General features: G+C 43.2%; 1 protein-coding gene across 2 annotated transcripts in view; it reads right to left on the bottom strand.

Moving 5' to 3' along the window:
• Window positions 1-1,259: 1,259 nt before the first annotated feature.
• Window positions 1,260-19,891, bottom strand: part of C8A (complement C8 alpha chain) — a 37,816-nt gene continuing 19,184 nt past the window's right edge. For both annotated transcript variants that reach the window (XM_045028416.1, XM_045028417.1), the window contains exons 8-11: window positions 15,001-15,129; window positions 12,686-12,843; window positions 4,147-4,369; window positions 1,260-1,844 (exon numbers count right to left, since the gene is read on the bottom strand). In XM_045028416.1, the coding sequence (XP_044884351.1) occupies window positions 1,693-1,844; window positions 4,147-4,369; window positions 12,686-12,843; window positions 15,001-15,129 (662 nt within the window). In that variant the 3' untranslated portion in view covers window positions 1,260-1,692. The remainder of the gene's footprint in view (window positions 1,845-4,146; window positions 4,370-12,685; window positions 12,844-15,000; window positions 15,130-19,891) is intronic.

Below are 19,891 nucleotides of genomic sequence, written 5' to 3'. Positions count from 1 at the left end.
TATTTGCACACAATTGCCATTCCTTTGTTATTAATAATGCCAAGGATTATTAAAACTAAGGCCCAATCTTACGACTGGTTGCATGGGCAGGCCCCTGCAGTCATGAAGATTTCAATCAGGCGTTGCACAGTTGTGGTATCCCACCCCAGTGGAGCTAGTTACAGGGCGAAGGGCTTAAAATATTTATTCATGAGCTAATGTTTGTGGCTTCAGTCCTGGTGAACACGGCCGTTCTCTGCAAAAATGGCAAAAAGCTGCAACTTCTGAGCAGATCTGTGAATTAGCCTCCAAGTACCACTGTTGTAGCGAGATTTTTGCCATTGTCTCAGAAAACGACCTTTTGGATGTTCAAGTCAAAACAAGGCACTCTTACAAGACAATAGCCTCTAGTTTTTGCAAACAAAAGTGACAAATACAGTCAAGGTCAAATGAAAAATGTTTGTCTTTCTGGCAAACTCACAAAAATATGGGGCTCAAGCTGAGCAGCTGGTGTCAAGCTGCTGAGTCAGTGGAGCTACTCCACTGATTTACACCAGCTGAGGCCTTGGCCCTAATTCGCCAATTAAGGCCAGCAATTTCTTTTGCTGAATAATGGTACCATAGCATTTTTCTCCCTCTTTCCCAAGCGTTGTTCCTTGTTGTACGTGTTTGTTTTTTCATAATACCAGATTCACATTCATGACTCTTTTTCCTCCCTTTTAATGAAAAGCACAGTAAAACTAAGTGCCATTCAATTGCCATCCACTCCAGATTTTTACAGCAGTTCATTAGAAATGCTGAGCAGTGGACTCTCTCTGCAGTCTTGGCTGCAGTTCAATACTGTACGTATTCTTGCACTAAGATTTACCTCTTACATTCAAAAAGGGCTCTTAAATCAACAAACCCGTTAACATCTTCTCCAGCTCTGGGTGCCTTGGAGATAAAATGCTTGTGTTCTAATGGACGAGTCATCACTGATCTTAAAGAGGAATAGCCTCGTTTGTGCAGGAATGTCCTCCAAAGAACGGTTTCATTTGGCTCTGATTTTGTTATTCCTCATCAATTTCTATTAACATTTCACCCTGGAACTTTAGCATCTTTGGGCTTAATATTGCTCCCATTGAAAACGACAGCAAAAAGCCATTTGGAGTCATTGGAAGCAGGATCCTGCCAGATATGCTGTGCTTAAAGTTCTGACTGCACCAACCTGAAATAGCTTGCTTGCCTTGTTAAAGAAATAAAAATTATATGACACACATGGCAACACAAAGCTCATTCAATGCAAGGATCATGAGTTTTTAATTTGTCTTCCAAAGGCAAATACAAACATTTCAGTTAGTGAAGCTTACTATGTAAACTGGTTTACTAAATTGCTTTATTACTTTATAACCCACATTGTTGTTCAGTAAAAAATATTTGCCCTGATTCTCCATCGTCTTGCAACCTGTCATCACAAATTGAGGGTAAAATGCGTGCGTGTGTGTGTGTGTGTGTGTGTTTTTCAGAAATTACTGGGCAATGTTCAGATTTCATTTGGTGGCTCCACTATATCTTCCTATGAATGTAAAACTATAGGCCAGATTTATCACTAGTGTAATTCTATTGACTTCAGCTGGGTTACTCCAGTGGTAGTTACAGCCTACTATGCAAAACATTATCTAACATATACTCTCATTAATTAGTGTCATAACTTAGCCCAGACATAGCCAGCCCTTAGCACGTCTCTGTCTGCACATTCTTTCCAGCACACCATGTTCCACCATTTTGCGGGGCTGGGTTATTACATTGCCTCGTACGGCTCTTTGTTCCAGACTGGCAGGGAGTCCAGGATGACCAGCAGCTCCAGCTACCATTTGTCTTACTGCCTGTAAAATGATTTTTAAAAATATATTAGATTATAAGGTTCATTTCACAAGCAAGTCTCAACTGAAAGCTAAATTGCTTTATTACAGCGGCATGCTGCACTTGAGAGCTGGTGCAAAGTCAACTGAAGTTTCTTATGGGAGTGAGTCAGAGGCTGCCATGATAAACTTATTCTTTAGACCAGAGATCTACTCCTAGCTGTGACACTGGTTCCCTCTGCATCCTCGAGACTTACCTAGCTCGTAGGATTGTTGAGGATCAATGTTTATATGGCACTTTGAAAATAGGGTCTTCTAAAGAATATTTACCCTATTCAGATTGGTAGTCCATTGCTTTTTATTCTGCTTCTCTGATAATTTGCTGGGTTACAATTTGGCCTCTCTTTCCCAAGTGATTGGTGACGTGTCTCAGTGATGCATCTGTCTCACCTCCAAAAGGATCAAAGTTTCAGTCTTGTTCCAGGCAGGTCATCATAGTAATGCTGCCTGGGGAAATGCTGCAGAGATTCTTTGTGGAAGGGTCATTTCTGGGCTTTTTCATTACTGTATACTCTGACTTGTCAGCAGAGTTCAATACTATTGATTATGGTGTCTCTTTAGATTGATGGGAGCACATGATGAGGCTGTCACTGCATTTTTTTTATTTACTCAACTGGTCTCTGTGTGTATCACAGACACTGTATTAATCCAGTTGTGTTGAAGTTTGCTATGAAGTCCTGATGGACCCATATGCTCTTACTATCTGTATTACCAAGGCATCAGTTTTCCAGTGATGTGGACCTAACTCCTATTGATTTCAATCAGTGTTCGGTGTTTAGGTGCTTTTGAAAATCCCATAAGATGCCTATCTCCACCTTTAGGTGTCTAAATCAGGGGTGGCCAATCTGTGGCTCCGGAGCCACATTCAGCTCTTCAGAAGTTAATATGCGGCTCCTTGTATAGGCACCGACTCTGAGGCTGGCGCTACAGGCGCCAACTTTCCAATGTACCAGGGGGTGCTCACTGCTCAACCCCTGGCTTTGCCCCCACTCCACCCCTTCCCACCCCCTCCCCTGAGCCTGCCATGCCCTCGCTTCTCCCCCCTTCCCCTCAGAGCCTCCTGCACGCCATAAAACAGCTGATCTGGAGCTGCAGGGAGGGAGGGGAAGGCGCTGATCGGCGGGACTGCTGGTGGGCAGGAGGCGCTGGGAGCAGGGGTGAGGAGCAGATGGGGGGCTACTGACATATTACTGTGGCTCTTTGGCAATGTACATTGGTAAACTCTGGCTCTTTCTCAGGCTCAAGTTGGCCACCCCTGGTCTAAATGCTTTTGAAAATCTGACCTCTAGTCACTATTGTTTTGCTGATAGCATCAAGCATCACCCCTGGCCTCTGCCATGGCTTTCTCAGTTTATCTTCTCTCTCTCTCTCTTTCTCTCTCCCTGGGTTTTGCATTGTTGTCCATCACTGTAATACCTATAAGTATCCTCCTGCTTAGCAGAGGTCCAAAAGTGGATGTCGCATTAGCTCTTGCAAATCAGTACCTCAAAGACGCCTAGTCAAATGGCTCTAGAAGTCTAGTTCCTCCCAGTGACACACAGATCAATGAGGACCATCTGGGTATAATGACTCCTTTCAGTCTCCATAGTGAGAGATCAGCGTTCCGCCATTTAAAGGCTATTTCCACACTCCCCTCTGTGCTATTTCTGTCTGACACTCGAAGAGTTGATCCAACCTCCAGTCAGATCATATTTCACGGGCTCCTTGATGGAGCCTGGTGCAGCTTACAACTGCAGCACAGTGCTGCTGTCGGGTTCTGCACGTTTCCCCAGCCTTGCTGGTGATTGATTCCTTTCCCTGACGCGTCTGAGATCACACTTGTAACCACAGAAGAAGAAGATCTAGTCTGGCTTATTGTAGTGATCTACACATGCCTTAAATACACTGAGCCTAGGAAAACTGATCCCTTGAGGAGTCACAGAGCAGGGCAAAGCGCTGGCTGTTAGAGCTGTTAGCCGGCTGCTATTCTCCAGCTCAGACTTTGCCGTCTCCGCCAATTTGTGGTGCTGACATCTCTCCAGCTTTTAAAGCCTCCCTTGTTTAACCTGGCTTATTTATAATAATTACTTGAGCAGTTAATTTTACTCGTTTGCAAAGCCCCTAAGACTGCTTGGCATGAAAGGTGGTTTAGAAGTGAAGTTTTGATTGATGAATGGATTCAAATAGCAGCTGATTAGCATTGCCCAGAGTGAGAACACAGCTGCTATTTCCCCGTCTTTCCCCCCACCCTGTTCCTCACCGCCATGTATGCATGTTGTCACCCTACCTTTGCGTCTGGTCTTCTCGCAGGCTGGGCCCTCATAACCCTGTGGGCACTGACAAACACAGACGTCCCCGAGAAGCATGGATTCAGCATTGTTCTGACAAGGGCCACAGCGGCAGGCATTGAACTCTGTTAAGTACTCGTCAAAAGCCCTTTTCAGGTTTTGCCTTTTTGTTTCAATATCATCAAGGTTGCTTCTATGGAGGATTTCATGTATGGGTTGTAGCTGCATAGAACAGAAGAGAATATGTGGCTGTGATGGATTATAATTGCTTTGATGGGTGCACAAAAAAGGGGATTTAATTTAATGAGTACAGTTCAACTTATAAAGTACTACAGCCATAGTGTGTTGGACATTTATTGGAGAACCCCCAGAGCTGAAGAAACAACTTACTTTCCTAGACAGCTAGATATGGTGTGTGTACAATATTACAGATGGGCCAAAGCCAGAAACCTCAGCTCCAAAGCCCTGGTAATTTTGGAGGTGTTGGAATTATTTGAATACTTGGATTTATGTGCATCCCTTTAATTCTGCTCCCAAATCAGCTCCAGGGCCAGCCCACAACATTTTGGCACCTGAGGCGGGAAGCTCAAATGACACCCCCATGTCCCCTCACTTGGGCCAGAACTCTGAAAGGTCTCAATTCTGCCTTCTTCCTGTTCTACTCCTCTCATGGTACTGCTCTGCTACCTACCCCAATAAAGGAGAACTAACAACTTTAAATGCCTTGTTCATAAATTTTAAGTAACACTTAGCTTTCAAATGCCTGAACAGCAAATGTAACTTTTCTTGTCTGCATAGGAAACACTGGCATTTTTATCTCTTTGAATAATCAAAGTGGTGCTTTCCGGGCCTTCTTGGTTGCAAAGATTTGAACTGCTTCCTGAAGGTCCATGGTCTGGGCCAGCTCATGCTCTATTGAGATGGTTGCAAGGCCAACCAGCCTCTCCTGTGTCATTGTGGAGTGCAGATGTGTTTTTATTAACTTCAGCTTGGAGAAGCAGTGTTCTCCAGTGGCAACTATTACAGGAAGTGTTAGAAGTATGCGCAGAGCAACAAAAAAAAAGAGACTCTGATGCAATCTTCTCTTGATGCTGATCATCTATGGTGGCCTTTAACCTTAGTCTCATCTCAAGCCCTTTCCACCTATGGAATGCTCTCTGGTGATTTGCTGTCTTCTCATGGCATGCCAGATTTCTAGCCACATTTTTCCAGTCCTTTGTTCCTGTAGAACCCAATGTGGCTGGAACATTAGACTGGAAGAGTTTGCAACAAAAAGAGTATGGAGCATTCTGGGTTTTTGAGTACATAAGCCATGGCCTCTCCACTTTGTCACCACTGGGGATTTCACACCAGTAATGTGTTGGATGGAAACTTCTACTTTCGTTGTCTTTGGGGACCATGAAGTTTTTCACTTGCTGTGGCCCATGCAATACAAGGAAGTCCCTCAGGCTACTGCTCAAGTGGGTCCATAGTCCTGGATCATCTAGACTTAAGGAACTAAACTCAGCAGCAGCTGTTTCTTGTGCCTCCACCACACTCTTCTCTGATCTACACTTTTCTTCAGGAATGTGCATGGTTACATCCATTTGAGATGGAGATATGGATGCTGCAGTAGCTGCCAGGTCACCTGCACTCTGACTAACTGGAAGATCAGGCATCTCCTCACCACTCACATCCTCTCTGGGGTCGGAAGGCTCACCGTGAACATTTGTCTCTATGTATCTCAGAAGAGCTCCTTCCTGCTTAGATATGAAAAGCTTCCTTTGCTTTCTTTCTTTTTCTGAATGCTGCCCCAGAGGGGCATTTTCTTTTTTCACTCATGACTGCTGTTCTGTGACAGCTATAGTGGCTCTCAACACCCAATTGAAGGGGATAAATAAGCAGGTAGAAGGGCTTGAGTGAGGGACGATATCAGCGTCTTAAGGGCCTAACTGGCTCCTACTACTTCAGTTGACTGCCTGTTCTCCTTAAGTGGGTTCAGGGAAGCAGCAGGAAACAGGAAGCTCCCTGAGAATCTGGTGTTAATCAGTCCAGGCTCCTGGGGTGCTCGAGAGGTACATAAGAGGCTCCTCCTCCTCTCTTTCCCTGCAGCTCCTTCTGCTTTCTGTTCTGCCCTCTCACCTTTTCTCCTGCCTGCCTGTTATGTCTCTTGTGCCCTTCTTCCTCCAGCACAGCACTCCACCATCTCTGTGCATCTAGAGCAGAGAGAATACATATGCACCAGCAGCAGACACAATTTTCTACACTCTGGGTCCTAGTGGCCACCCGCCACAGTCTGGCACCTGAGGTGGCCGCCTCAGTTCGCTTCATGGTAAGGCCAGCCCTTACCATGAGGCAACCACAAGGGGCCCTATTATTTGATTCATATTTAAATGATCAACCCACAGTCTTGCAAAAGTTTTCCATGATTTCTGCCATCTTGGACCAAAGTCCTTTAGTAGCAGCCTGTGACATTTCAGTGCCATCTAATCTAAACTCTAGCCTAACCTCCTTAATCAGAGCAGTATCAGTCCAGCATCTATATATACTACATGCATAGATCTCTATGTATGAAGCACACATAGTACATACATCTGTGGTACGGTATGATACAATTAAAACATATTGTGCCATATGAAATAGTTAAAACATCATGAGTCTAACAATACTAACATCTAAATCTGCCATGTATTTGGTGATATATTCAAATGTGGGTATCTAAAACTATTAACCTAACTTCCATATTTACCCACTTAAATAAAAATGAACTGATTTCCTGAGGTGCTAAGGATCCACCATTCCTATTGAAATGTTCAGCACCCTGAAAAATCAAGCTTTTGTTTGGCTGTCTATATAAGGATTTTAGGCACTGAAATTAGCAAAACTTGGACTTAATATCTTGCCCCTTATATGTTTCATATTCACGTAATAGATTTTCTCAAACACATGACAGTTCAAACAAAGTACATTTTAAAAATCAAGGTTGGCTTTGTGTGTGTGTGTGTGTGTGTGTACATATACCTGAATGAGACTGACACATGCTCATCTGACCACACTGGTTGCAGAGACTGAGTTGTCTCTTATTACAAATACAGCATAGAAAAGATTTTCTGAGGAAGTCCTACATGGCTTTGAAACTGTTTCTTAAAAACAATGAGCACAAGCCCCTTTAACAAATAAGAGTGAGCTAAAGATAAGAGGCATTCAAGTGGGCACAAGTGCTTAGCAGCAGCCTGAACTCACTCCAGAGCCGCACACAATTGCAGAGCTCCTAGAGCCGCCAACGGAGAGGTCACCGAGTGAGTTACTAGAAAATGGCAGCAAATTTTGCCCAGAGTTGATGGAAACTTGCACAGAAGGGTGGATAACCTGCAGCAGAAGGCTCAGCTGTTACTAAGCATTGGGGGGGAAGGATAGCTCAGTGGTTTGCACACTGGCTTGCTAAACCCAGGGTTGTAAGTTCAATCCTTGAGGGGGCCACCTAGGGATCTGAGGCAAAATCAATACTTGGTCCTGCTAGTGAAGGCAGGGGGCTGGACTTGATGACCTTTTAGGGTCCCTTCCAGTTCTAGGAGATTGGTATATCTTTAATTATTACCTTTCTATTTAAACAGCCCATTTTGTCAATATGGCAGAATGTTCTGTAATTTCCTATTTACCCAGCTAATACTGTGGATAATTCCAGCTTCTGGGTTTCTTTCTCCCTTCTCTCACATTTTGTTGCCAAAGTCAGAGGCAGAAGTGCTTTTAAGTTAGAAGGAGGGGAATGGCAATGGAGTAGCACATCTCGGTACCTGTACAGTTGCCTAGATGCTCCTCATTTCATCGCACAGTTGTAGTCTAAGAGTAGGTTGGCAATTATAAGTTCTCATGGAAGATTTTCCACCCTTACGTGCAAGGCGAGAAACACCCCCTCCACTGCCACACACTCAGAGATGCGCCTATCAAGAAAATGTCTTGTCGAAGGCGGCGATGCACTGAGAGATAGCAATGGCACAAAATAAAAGCTGCAGCGTCTGACCGCAGTGAGTTCTTTTTCCTCCTCACTGATCTCCTCCTTTCCTGTTCTATCTTGTCTCAGGGACTCCCTTTCTGAAAGCTCTCAGGGGGCTGTGGCAGTTGGTCTGGAATGTCCTTGTTCCATTTTATGGGACACACAAGACTTGAGGGTGTTCTGGTTAGGGTGACTAGACAGCAAGTGTGAAAAATCAGGGCTGTGTTGGGTGGAAGGCAATAGGTGTCTATATAAGAAAAAGCTCCAAATATCGGGACTGTGCCTATAAAATTGGGACATTCTGATCACCCTAGTTCTGGTTTTAGCCCCTCCGTGGGCATAAATAAGCTACTGAAAGAGGATGTGCCTCCCCAAGCTACCTCTTGTAACTCAGTGAAAACCTTCCCTTCTCTTATCAAGAATGTAAACACTCAGGGCTCATTGATGTCAATGGTTCTACACTAACTTACACTAGTCAAAGATCAGGTCCCCCAAATGGAGAATCGAGCAGCAGTAATTTAATTTTATTTGACTTTAGCTTTCCAGGCTTATGAATTTGAGGCCTAATCCTGTGATGTGAGCTACCATGGAGTTGTGTCCTTTGTAGGATGGTCACCCATAACACCTGATTCTTGTTAAATGAATGTAGGTGTCAGGGTGACAACCATGGGGCTTGAAATCAGAGACGAGACAATGGCAGCAGTCTCCTCAGGCTGCCCCATCAACGTGTCTCAGGTCTGATCTGAGGAATCCAGAGATTGCCTACTGGGGTACAATGATTTTCAGTGTCCATGTGCTTGACATCTCAGTTGACATCAGAGATCCAGCTTTAGTTGTGATTTCCTGATTTTTATTTTATTTTATTGATTTATTGTCTGGCAGCAGCAGGACCACTAATGTACAGAGGCCACCAAACAGCCAGCAAACTGTGTGTTTAGAACTCCAAGAACTGCCTAGAGAGGGCACCCAGAATCAGTTGCTGGTGTGACCAACATGAATTGGTCCTCCAGCAGCTAGCAGGGCTGGGAGCAGGCTGAAGGCAACAGGGCTCAGCTGGCAAGATAAAAAGGTCTGGATGATTTTTCCAGGGGCCATTTCTGGGTGAAGCTGGGACCAGGGGAGGAAGGATTTCTCCTGTCTTAACCCAGGAGGCAAAGCCTGGTCAGGAGTTCTGGCTGTACCTTTTTGGTTGAGCCAACACAGGATTGCTGATTTATGTTATGGAAGTACCGCCCAAGTAGCCATCTTGAATTGAATATCAATTCACTGTGGTAAAATTCAAGTGAGCGCACTTCATGAATTGCCCCGCTGGTTCAAGCAAACACAATGACACGGTAACCTAGAAGTCAGAGATTCTGTATTTTATGCAGTTGATCTACTTATTCCTATAACTAGAACAATGCCTAATCCCCCGGAGCCACCCCTTCAAGAAGAGGGACTTTTTAATAAAGGCATGGAGTAGAACATAAGGACGGCCATACTGGATTGGACCAATGGTCCATTCAGCCCAGCATCCTGTCTTCTGACAGTGTCAAATGCCAGGTGCTTCAAAGGGAATGAACAGAAAAGACCATCATCAAGTGATCCATCCCCTGTCACCCATTCCCAGCTTCTGACAAACAGAGGCAAGGGACACTTCAGATCATGGTTTTGCACCCCAGACCACCGTGGCTAATAGCCATTGATGGACCTATCCTCCATGAACTTATGTAGTTCTTTTTTGAACCCTGTTATAGTTTTGGCCTTCACACCATCCCCTGGCAATGAGTTCCACAGGTTGACTGTGCATTGTGTGAAGAAATACTTCCTTTTGTTTGTTTTACACTTTGTGCCTATTAATGTCACTGGGTGACCCCTGGTTCTTGTGTTATGTGCAGAAATAAATAACACTCTTTCTCCACACCAGTCATGATTAAGGCTAAGATTTTGTCACGGATATTTTTAGTAAAACTCATGGACAGGTCCCGGGCAATAATGAAAAATTCATGGAAGCCTGTGACCTGTCCCTGACTTTTACCAAAAATATCCATGACAAAATGGGGAGCCTGGGCATCTGCCGGTGGGCTGGGCGCTCCAGGGGCCCCCACCACCCATGGGGACTTGGAGCTCCAGGGTTCTCCTCCACTGGTGGCTCCAAGCTATGGGGGTCCTCTCTGAGGCAGCTGAGCTCTGGGGGTTCCCCCCTGCTGCATGTGGTGGCTGGGACCCCTGAGGGCTCCCCCCTGTTGCTTGCGGCAGCGAGGAGCTCCAGGGGTTGCCTCCTGCCATATACGGTGGCTGGGAGTGGCAGCTGGAGCTATGGGAGTCCCCCCTGCTGCCCACCACAGGTGGGAGCTGTGGAGAGTTCACCAGCCACCTGCAATGGCTGGGAGCTGCTGGGGTACCCCACAGCTCCCTGCCTCCGCAGGCGGTAGGAGACCCCCTGAAGCTCCCAGACGACACTGGCTGAAGTAAGTCACGGATTCCGTGACCTCCATGACTAAATTGCAGCCTTACTCATGATTATACAGACCTCCATCATATCCCCCCTTAGCTGTGTTTTCCAAGCTGAAAAGTCCCACTCTTTTTAATCTTTGCTCATATGGAAGCTGTTCCATACCCCTAATCATTTTAGTTGCCTTTCTTTGCACCCTTTCCAATTCCAATATACGTTTTTTGAGATGGGGTGACCAGATCTGCACGCAGTATTGAAGATGTGGGTGTTCCATGGATTTATATAGAGGCATTATGATATTTTCTGTCTTATCTATCCCTTTCCTAATGGGTTGTAACATTCTGTTTGCTTTTTTGACTGCCACTGCAAATTGAGCGGATGTTTTCAGAGAACTATCCACAATGACACCAAGTTCTGTTTCTTGAATGGTAACAGCTAATTTAGCCCCCATCATTTTGTATGTATAGTTGGGATTATATTTTCCAATGTGCATTACTTTGCATTTATCAACACTGAATTTCATCTGCCATTTTCTTGCCCAGTCACACAGTTTTGTGAGATCCCTTGTAACTCTTCGCTGTCAGCTTTGAGACTGAACTATCTTGAGAAATTTGGTATCATCTACAAATTTTTCCTCACTGTTTACCCCTTTTCCCAGATCATTTATGAATATGTTGAATAGGACTGGTCCCAGTACAGATCCCTGGGGGGACACCACTATTTACCTCTCTCCATTCTGAAAACTGACCATTTATTCCTGCCCTTTGTTTCCTATCTTTTAAACAGTTACTGATCCATGAAAGAACATTCTCTCTTATTAAAGTCTGGGAAAAGCAGTGGCCAAATTCTATTTACTATTTCAAATAAAAAAAGGTGGTTGCATCAAATGTGAGATTAGCTTTTCTACCAGCCTAGCACAGAACTGTCTCTGGATATTTTTTTTATTTTATCTTCTTTGCAAGTTGAGATATAAACTTTGCTCCTAAATTAGAGCATTCAACATGCAGGCATTTTTGCAAAGACCGCCTAAAACTAGCACGCTTGGTGATGAAGCATATTGTATTACTACTTATAACAAATAGGAGACAGGTATTTGCCAATACCCTTGAGAATTATAGTTCCATAATGGTATGAAAAACTGCTGCAGTGAATGATCAAGAATTGAATTAAAGGTGAATCTATCTGAGCCTTTTTTTACTTGTGGCATTTTACATTTTTTTTTTTGGTAGGCAGTTTTAAGTTTTGCATGGAAGTTTTTTAGGTTCCCCAGTTCATTGCAAGAAAATTGTATTAAAGGCAAGAAATGTAAAAATGCTTCATTATGCCCCAGCAGTACAATCTAACCAATAAAACCTCTTTTACCCTAACTAGGAAATTCTGTGCTCTCTTTGCTATTTTGTCTCATCTCTAAGAGTGAAATATTGGATCCTGCTCCATGGCCACAGCAGGGCAAAAACGCAAAGGAAATAGCTACCTAGTTTGATATGTAGATAGTACCTAACACTGTGATAGTGAAGGGCAGGGGAGCAACATGTAAGCAGAGCAAGAAGCCAAGACAAAGAAATATCTTGAAGCCAAGTTCTGCAATACCCCGCTCCATAGGAGCAAGTATGTCTATTGGAGTGCAGGGGGTTATGAGCATGACCACTGGACCTGTAAATTGTCTTTATACCCCACATTGGGGTACATCCATTATGACAGCCTATGAGCTCTATTAGCATCTGCAGAGTGGCTGTGTGAGGGAGGAGCCCATCCCTTCAAGTCTCTTTTTGATTCCCTATTTAACTGGGAGAACAGAGATTTCAGCTGTCGTGAGAATAATAGGGATTAGGTGACCACTCCTAAAACCATTCCTTGGGAAGCTGTTCTTTGGGAAGCTTGTGCACAGGGACACATCAAAAACTAAACTCTCCACTAAGCCAACATTAAGCTTCTTGTCTGTCTCACCTTTGATGCTGTTGCTAAGAAATGCACTCCCCATTGTGGAATGTCTGAGCGGTTACCAGATCAGTGGCCCATTACATTTAATCTGTTCTCTGATGGGATCACAATGAAAATATGAAATGATCTGGTCTATTACGCTTTCATTCCTCATAACGGTGGAGTTTCTTCAACTGCAAAAAGGTCTTACCTCGAAATCAATAACAGCAGGATTATATTTTAATGACCTTCCCCAGCGACGATACATATTGGCATTCCAACTGTTTAAAAGCCCTCCACTTGAACCAACATCTCCACCTTGAATCCGAGGAATAATATCTTCCACTACTGCACTATTGGTTTTATGATCTGGAAAGTTGAATTATAGCTACATATTAGTTACCATTTCCACACATTCAGTAGTAACAGCGTGACCCAGTGGATGGCCACTTGCCCCCTTTAAGGCCCTGATCCTGCATCATTAAAGTCAATGGGAGATTTGCCACTGACTTCAGCGAGCCCAGGAGCAAGCCCTAGACAGCCTTCTCCATTATTACAAGATAGCTTCTGATGAGTTAAGCATTCTAGGTGCTACAATCATGGTGAGGTAGGAGTTAAAGAACTTCTAAACTCCATGGCTCCGATCCTCTCATCACTCTGACATATACACAGGACCCAATGTGTGGGGCAAAGATAGTTTTATACCACCTTTGTGCTGCCCAGTCCATATACAAAATAGCAATACTTGTCACTTATATCACACTTTTCATCTGGAGATGGCAAAGTGCTTTATGAATCTTGGTAAATACCATTATTCCCCTACACATTTCTGTTTGCTTGGTTGTGTGTTTTTTTTAATAGAGGTGAAGAGACTTGCCCAAGGTCACACATCACGTCATCAGGGAATAGTACTCAGGTCCCCAGAGTCTAAATGAGATAGTTGGAGACGGAAAAAAATTCAACTAGACTGTGGAAGACATAGGCAGGGAGAGAGAAACATTCTATTGGGAATGTTCCAATGAAATGCTTTTTGTACAGAAAATGCATTTTCTGCAAAATTGAAATTTTATGTAGTGTGACAAAGTCAGACTGGACAGCTGCAAGAGTGGTGGGAGCCCTAGACTGATAAAAGCCCTTTTTGCTACAAGCTGAGAAGGAGTTACTTCAGGTCAATTAGGGACACCTGCGTCCAATTAAGGGCTGCCTGAGACCTTTTAAAACTTGTGGGGGAAGGAGGGAGAGAAGCTGCTGCAGGGATAGTGGCAGAAAGGAGCTAGATTTTTCCAGCGTGAGAGGCTGTTCTCTTCCCCATAGGGAAAGCAACCAAAATTGAGTGTCTCTTTAGGGGAAGGACTGACACCCCAGGGTAAATAACAGGACAATGCCCCCCTACCCCCACTCCCCCACACATGGACACATAGTGTGGAGGCAGGGAAAGGTATCCCCCTTTGTTCTTGTGTTTGTACATTTGTTTCTTTTTTGGTTGGCAGAGGTGCGCTCCTTAGGTTATCCCTGAGGCCTACCCTGAAAATACAGACAAGTAAATGCAGAGGGGGAAGACAAACCCTGCCTAGAGTGGGCCTGATTTACCCCCAGCCTGGCCACCACCAAATGGGGAAGTGCTAAGTCTGGTGAGATGGAGGAGGTGCCTTGCCACAGTGGGGAAATTGCAATGAAATATTTTGTTTTGGGTCAGTTTGATCTAAATTAAAATATTTTGGTTTCTTGAATTGAAACAAAACATACACTTTTGACTTAGTTTGACCTTAAACTGTATCTACATATGGTGCAATGATGGCTCATGGGAGTTGTAGTTTGGGTGCCTCATGCATCCCAGAATGAAATATTTTGATTTGAGACTGTCAGAAAGTTTTGTTTCAATTCAAAATTGTCCAAAGAAAACCTTTCCAAATTGAAATATTTTGTTAAATATTAAACGTTTTGCTCTTTTGACTTTTTGTTCTGATTTGGGGTAATAGTAAATATTGGAATTTTCTGTGAGATGGATATTCCAATTTTTGCTCAGGTCTAGTCAGATGGTGTAAATCAGCATAGCTCCATTGCTGTTTTACACCAGCTCAAGATCTTGACCCACTGTGTAGAGTGCCCACTTGTACTACCCTAGCTTTTGAGGTTGTGGACAGGGAATTGTTCAAACTCTAATGCATATTATCCTTTAATTAGAGGTTAAGTTGAATCTCCCTTGGAAAAAAACACAAGTTAGACTAGGGACAATGGTTTGTGAATCTGAATGAGTTTTGTGAACACTACAACCCAAAATTTATTTTGAGAGGTTCATGAAACCCCTTGAGCTTCATCCATCCTTACTTTAAACCATAACCTAACTCCCACTTGCACCTCCAGATCCCGGGTAGTCAGAAATCTGTTAATGGCAGCAGGGGTAATGACATCAGTGGGTAGAACTCCACAAATGCACTACGATCCACTTACACCAAGGGTGAATTCATTTCAAGATTTACTAGTAAGACAAATATATTCTGTGTACTCCCTTTTTGGGCATCATACCAGTATTAAGGAATGCGTCCTTCTCACACTGTTTGTATGATAGTGACATTGATGTGTCTAATTTTTCCTTTTGGTATATGAGGCCTCCTGACAGACCAAAACAGGAGCTTATTGTTTCAGACGTAATGGCTGTGAAACAAAAAAAGAAAAACAATAATGTCAGTGTCATTATTCGTAAGAACGGCATTTTTCCCCAGTGGTAATTGCGGGTACATCAACCAATAAAATATTCATACAGCTATGTGGCACATTTGTGGAAGCCAAGAAATTATTGCCATCATTGTGAAACTGATTTTGCTGGGCTTTGTCGTTCTTGTGTGGAAGCCAAATATATATGGCTGAGGTTTATCAGTGATTATTAAGTCTGAAAGGGCAAAATACTTGCCCCAAGAGATTTTCTTCTAAAAGAAGGGTGAAAAATCTCAAATCTAGGAAGTCCCTTCTTATGTCAGATTCTGTTCCATCTGTTTAAATTTTGTTTCCATATGGGCCAGCTCCTTAGCTGGAGTAAAACTATGTAGACCTTCTAAAGTGAATAGACCTATGCCAATTTTCAGCAGCTTAGTATCTGGTGCATACATCATAATATGCCTCTTAATCATCTGCACACTGAGACTGGTGTATTAGCTGCATAAATAGCTAGAGGGTCAGAAGACAGTGTTGCAGAAAGCGTTTGCCTCTTTATAGGAGTTTGGTCTTAGCCAAATATGACTTCCTGAGATACATTGGTCAGAACCTGAGCTGGTGTAAATTGACATAGCTCAAGTGACCAGCTGAAGGTCTGGCCCCATATATTTTGTCCAGTAGATAATGTTTTACAAAACTTTACTGAACGGATGCTGGGGGAAAAAAAACAGTACTGAAAAAAGCTGCCACCGAATTACAATATAATTTGGGTCAATTTGAATGAGTTATTTAGTGAGGTAAAATGACTGGCTAGAATAGTAACTTCAATACAAATGTATCAATTGTTTATTCTTTGAAAATCACTGACAGTTTATTGCATGCTGTTGTATTACTGTTAACGGCTACTGCTGTATGTATTGTAAAAAATAACTAACTAGAGTCCTATGAGCAAGCTGTAGAGAAGAGAACTGAAATAAAGAAGTGGTTTCACCAAAGTACAGTAGTCGGCACATTTCTTAGGTCAACAATGTTTTGTTATGTGTATTTTTCAGTGTATTACAAATATAAGGTAAGTTCAGCAGAAGTTAATGGCAAGACTTCCATTGATTTCAGTGTATGCAGGATAATAATAATTAATACCTACCTACCTTTTATATAGCCCTTTCCATCAGTAGTAGAGCCCTGCGTGAATACAGAATTTATATCCATGGATATAAAGTGAATATCCGCAGAGTTGCAGGGCTCTACTGCCAGTGACTGAGCCAGGAACCACAGTTGCGAAAGCAGCAGCACGTCGGGCTGCGGCTTGCAGGAACCAGTGCCCAGCACAAGCAGTTCCTCTGGCGTGGCTGTACTGCCCCCAGCCCTGCCCACTGGGCAGGCACCAGGCTCACGGGCCGCTGTCCCTGGTCACAGCGTCCCTTCAATGCTCCTTTGCGGCTCCTGTCCAGGACCGTGCGAGCTACTTGCACACACTAGCATGACCAGGGATGGCTGCTTCTGTATCCGTGCAGGGCTCTAATCAGTAGTGCTTTACAAAGAACTTTGCTGTATCATTGTGCCCATTTTACAGATGGGAAAACTGAAGCATAAAGAGGCAAACAGACTTGCCCAAGGTCGCCCAGCAGGCTGCGGCCAAGGTGGGAACAGAACACAGATGGCCTGACTCTAAGTCCAGTCCTCTATCCGCTAGGCAACACTGCCTCTCATCAGTATCAGGCCTGTAGGCCCGGGTTTGCTTCCATTGAAATAACTAGCAAATGCTGTTGAGCATGAGTCTCTTCTCTTCTGCTACTCCTCTCCATAAGGAGTAACTCCAGTTGAGTCACACCTGTGCATGCCTGCAACAATTGAGACCAGAATCTGGCTCATTGACTTACTGGTGCAGGATCAGACCCTGAACATGTGAGATGCTGAGCACCTCACGAGAAGCAATCTGCCCCCTGAACTCCCATTCAAGTTGATGGGAGATGGAGAGATCCTAATCCTCCATTTCTCATTGACTTCAGTAGGAATCCAGGGTCTCACTGCATTGTATGCCTGGGCCCTGAGAAAGAGTAAACATGCAGCATTCAGTTACATGGAGTAAAATATTCAATAATTGTAAACGGAAATGGATAAAATTCATTCACCCAAAGCAACATGAATGATTGCTTATCTCAGCGTTGAAGTGCCATAAAATTAAAGTTGAGATACACTCTGATTAATTGATTCACCATGGCTCCTGTTGAGTAATTATGTTCAGCAAGGGTCTGTCAATACAATTTGCGATTGGTTGTAGCGAATACTGTAGATCCAGGCTTGATAAATATTGAAGTGGTTATTGCTGCAAAAGGGTGGTCATACGGAGTATTGGCTCTTTGCAGGAGGGGAAACCATGATTGTTTATCATCTGATGTAATTTCAGATAGTTGAATGTGTCCTAGTCGTGAGAGTTATTGCTGCATTTTGAATTAATCATAATATGTAAAGGCTCTTTCCATACTATTCTGTGCTGACTGCATCGCCCCTAAATGTCATCATAGCTGTTAATGAATTACTCAACTTTTCTGCTGTGTAATAAAACAATAATTTATTTTAAAAAGAAGGAATGAAAAATATTGGTGGCATGATTCACAAGGTGCCTTATCCTGATACCCTTATTCATTTTTACTCAGTCCTTATTGAGACAAATTTCCACTTCCGTGGGATTTTTGCCTCCATTCTAAATTGCATAATGATATTGGGATATAGTTTAGTAATTGGTTAGGACAAACTAGTTGTATTAGTTAGTGCTAGTTTATGCAGATCAGTGGCTCAGGTTTTAGTGGTAAAGTTTTGGTTTTTTTTAAAGGAAGTACAGGGCCAGTTCTTCAACTGGTGTAAATTCAACTGATTACAATTGAGCTGTACTGATTTACAGCAGCTGAGGATCTGACTCATACACACCATGTTACAACATAGTGAGGAGACACCTTATTCAATAGGAAATCTGTCCAGTATTAAACCGTCAAAACATACCAGTTTATTACCATGTGGTAGAATCTGAGACTCTGCAGTTTCATTTCCTATAGGATATAATGCTGTATCAGTTGATAAATGTTGAGTTTTTAATGGTATCCACTATAGATGGAAATTATACAAGTATCCTACATTAGAATGAAAATTATCTCTCTTCTGGGGCACATTTTTTGTCTCTTGCAGAACTCCAACATCCCTCATTTTTAAAATAGGGCACCCTGTAGCATTAAATCTCATCTCAGATATACAGCAAGCACAAGATAAAATAAAATAATAGCCCCTGTCCAGCTGCTGGTGATTAATCCTTTCCTTTAACTTGGCAGTCTGCTTCTTAAAGTCTTCCTTGCTAAGATCTTGGTCACCTCTTTGTCACTCATTCTTCCAGGAGTGGAGGACACAGAACGTCTCCAAGAATAAGGACACACTTCAGGAGAGCTGTACAAATCATTTCTATTGCTAAGTACTTCTTTTGTAACACTCTCTGTGGTTGGCTCTGAGCATTGAATATGTGTAGTTATAGATACCCAAACTACTCCAGGCCAACTCATAAACTGGCATAAATTGCCATCGTCTTATTGAAGTCAATGAAGCTATGCTGATTTATACCAGCTGAGCATCTGGCTGTCATTTACTATTGATATAATCACAGTCTCCATCTTAGGCCACCAGGTTGAAACCGAAGCAGAACCTATAGCAGATGCTATAGATGACTAATGCCTGCTTGTATCACTGGATGTATAAGGGTTGTTGTGTCTATCACACTATAGCTGACTTTACATTTCCACTAGCAATCTTGTGAGTGTACCAAAAGGACTATGTTGTTCTGCATCCTCATTCTCGATTAGAAGAGGCTTTATGTTTCAACTGCCCAGAAACTGATGTGCATGCAATCCAAACTGCAGCTGATACATTACATAAACATAATTTGCAGGCATAACCATCCAGCCCTGCACACCTTCATGGGTTGAAAGCTGGAGCGAGCAGAACTCTGTCATTCCTGAGATTACAATGGCAGATGTAAGGCCAAGTACAATGCATTATTCACACATTCAAAACAAACACATGCCTTTGAGTGTATCTCGATCTGTCTGTGTAATGCCTTTTTTCTTGCTCTTAGTGCTAGCAAGTATAATCAAAGCTACAATTTTCCCCACCAGTGTGAAGAGAATGTCCTTGGGGGTCGCTCCTGATCCATCCGTGTCTGTGTCGCTCATGACGACCCTCTCAGAGGAGAGCCTGGTTTTTAGACTAAGTCTCACTAAGGGTTCCATCATATTTGATTGAGGCCTGCACTGATTGTTGAAGTATGAGTGACAGTGTCATTCTTTCCCCTGGATCTGTGTCTGCGTTTGTCTTGTTCCGAGGCAGCTAGTTTAAGTCTTCAGGCTTCTGAATATGGACATGAAATCCCTTAGTGCATTCTGGACCCGTCCCGATCTCTGTACTGATAAACTTTTCTCCAGGTGCTGTCCTACCTTCTGTAATAGTAAGCCAGGGAGAACAAAAAGGATGTGAAAAGAACAAGTTCAGATTTGGGAAGCCTAGATGCTGATGACACAAGGCAGTCATTGGTTGCAAAATTAGCTGGTGGAAAGAATGCAGGGCCATTGTATGTAAGGTATAGGAGAAAGAAACAGTCCGGAAAGGGTAGTGGAGAAATCCAGACTCCTGCCTAAACTACTGATTACTGCCAAGGGAAACTTTGATGAAAGAAAGTAGAATAAAACGCCCTGCTGGTGACTTTCCTCTGTTTTCATCCCCACAG

This window comes from Mauremys mutica, chromosome 8 (genome assembly GCF_020497125.1).
Source record: "Mauremys mutica isolate MM-2020 ecotype Southern chromosome 8, ASM2049712v1, whole genome shotgun sequence".
In the NCBI taxonomy this organism is placed as follows: domain Eukaryota; kingdom Metazoa; phylum Chordata; order Testudines; family Geoemydidae; genus Mauremys; species Mauremys mutica.
The sequence above is the reverse complement of the archived record's forward strand: the minus strand, read 5'-3'. Positions and strand labels throughout refer to the sequence as shown.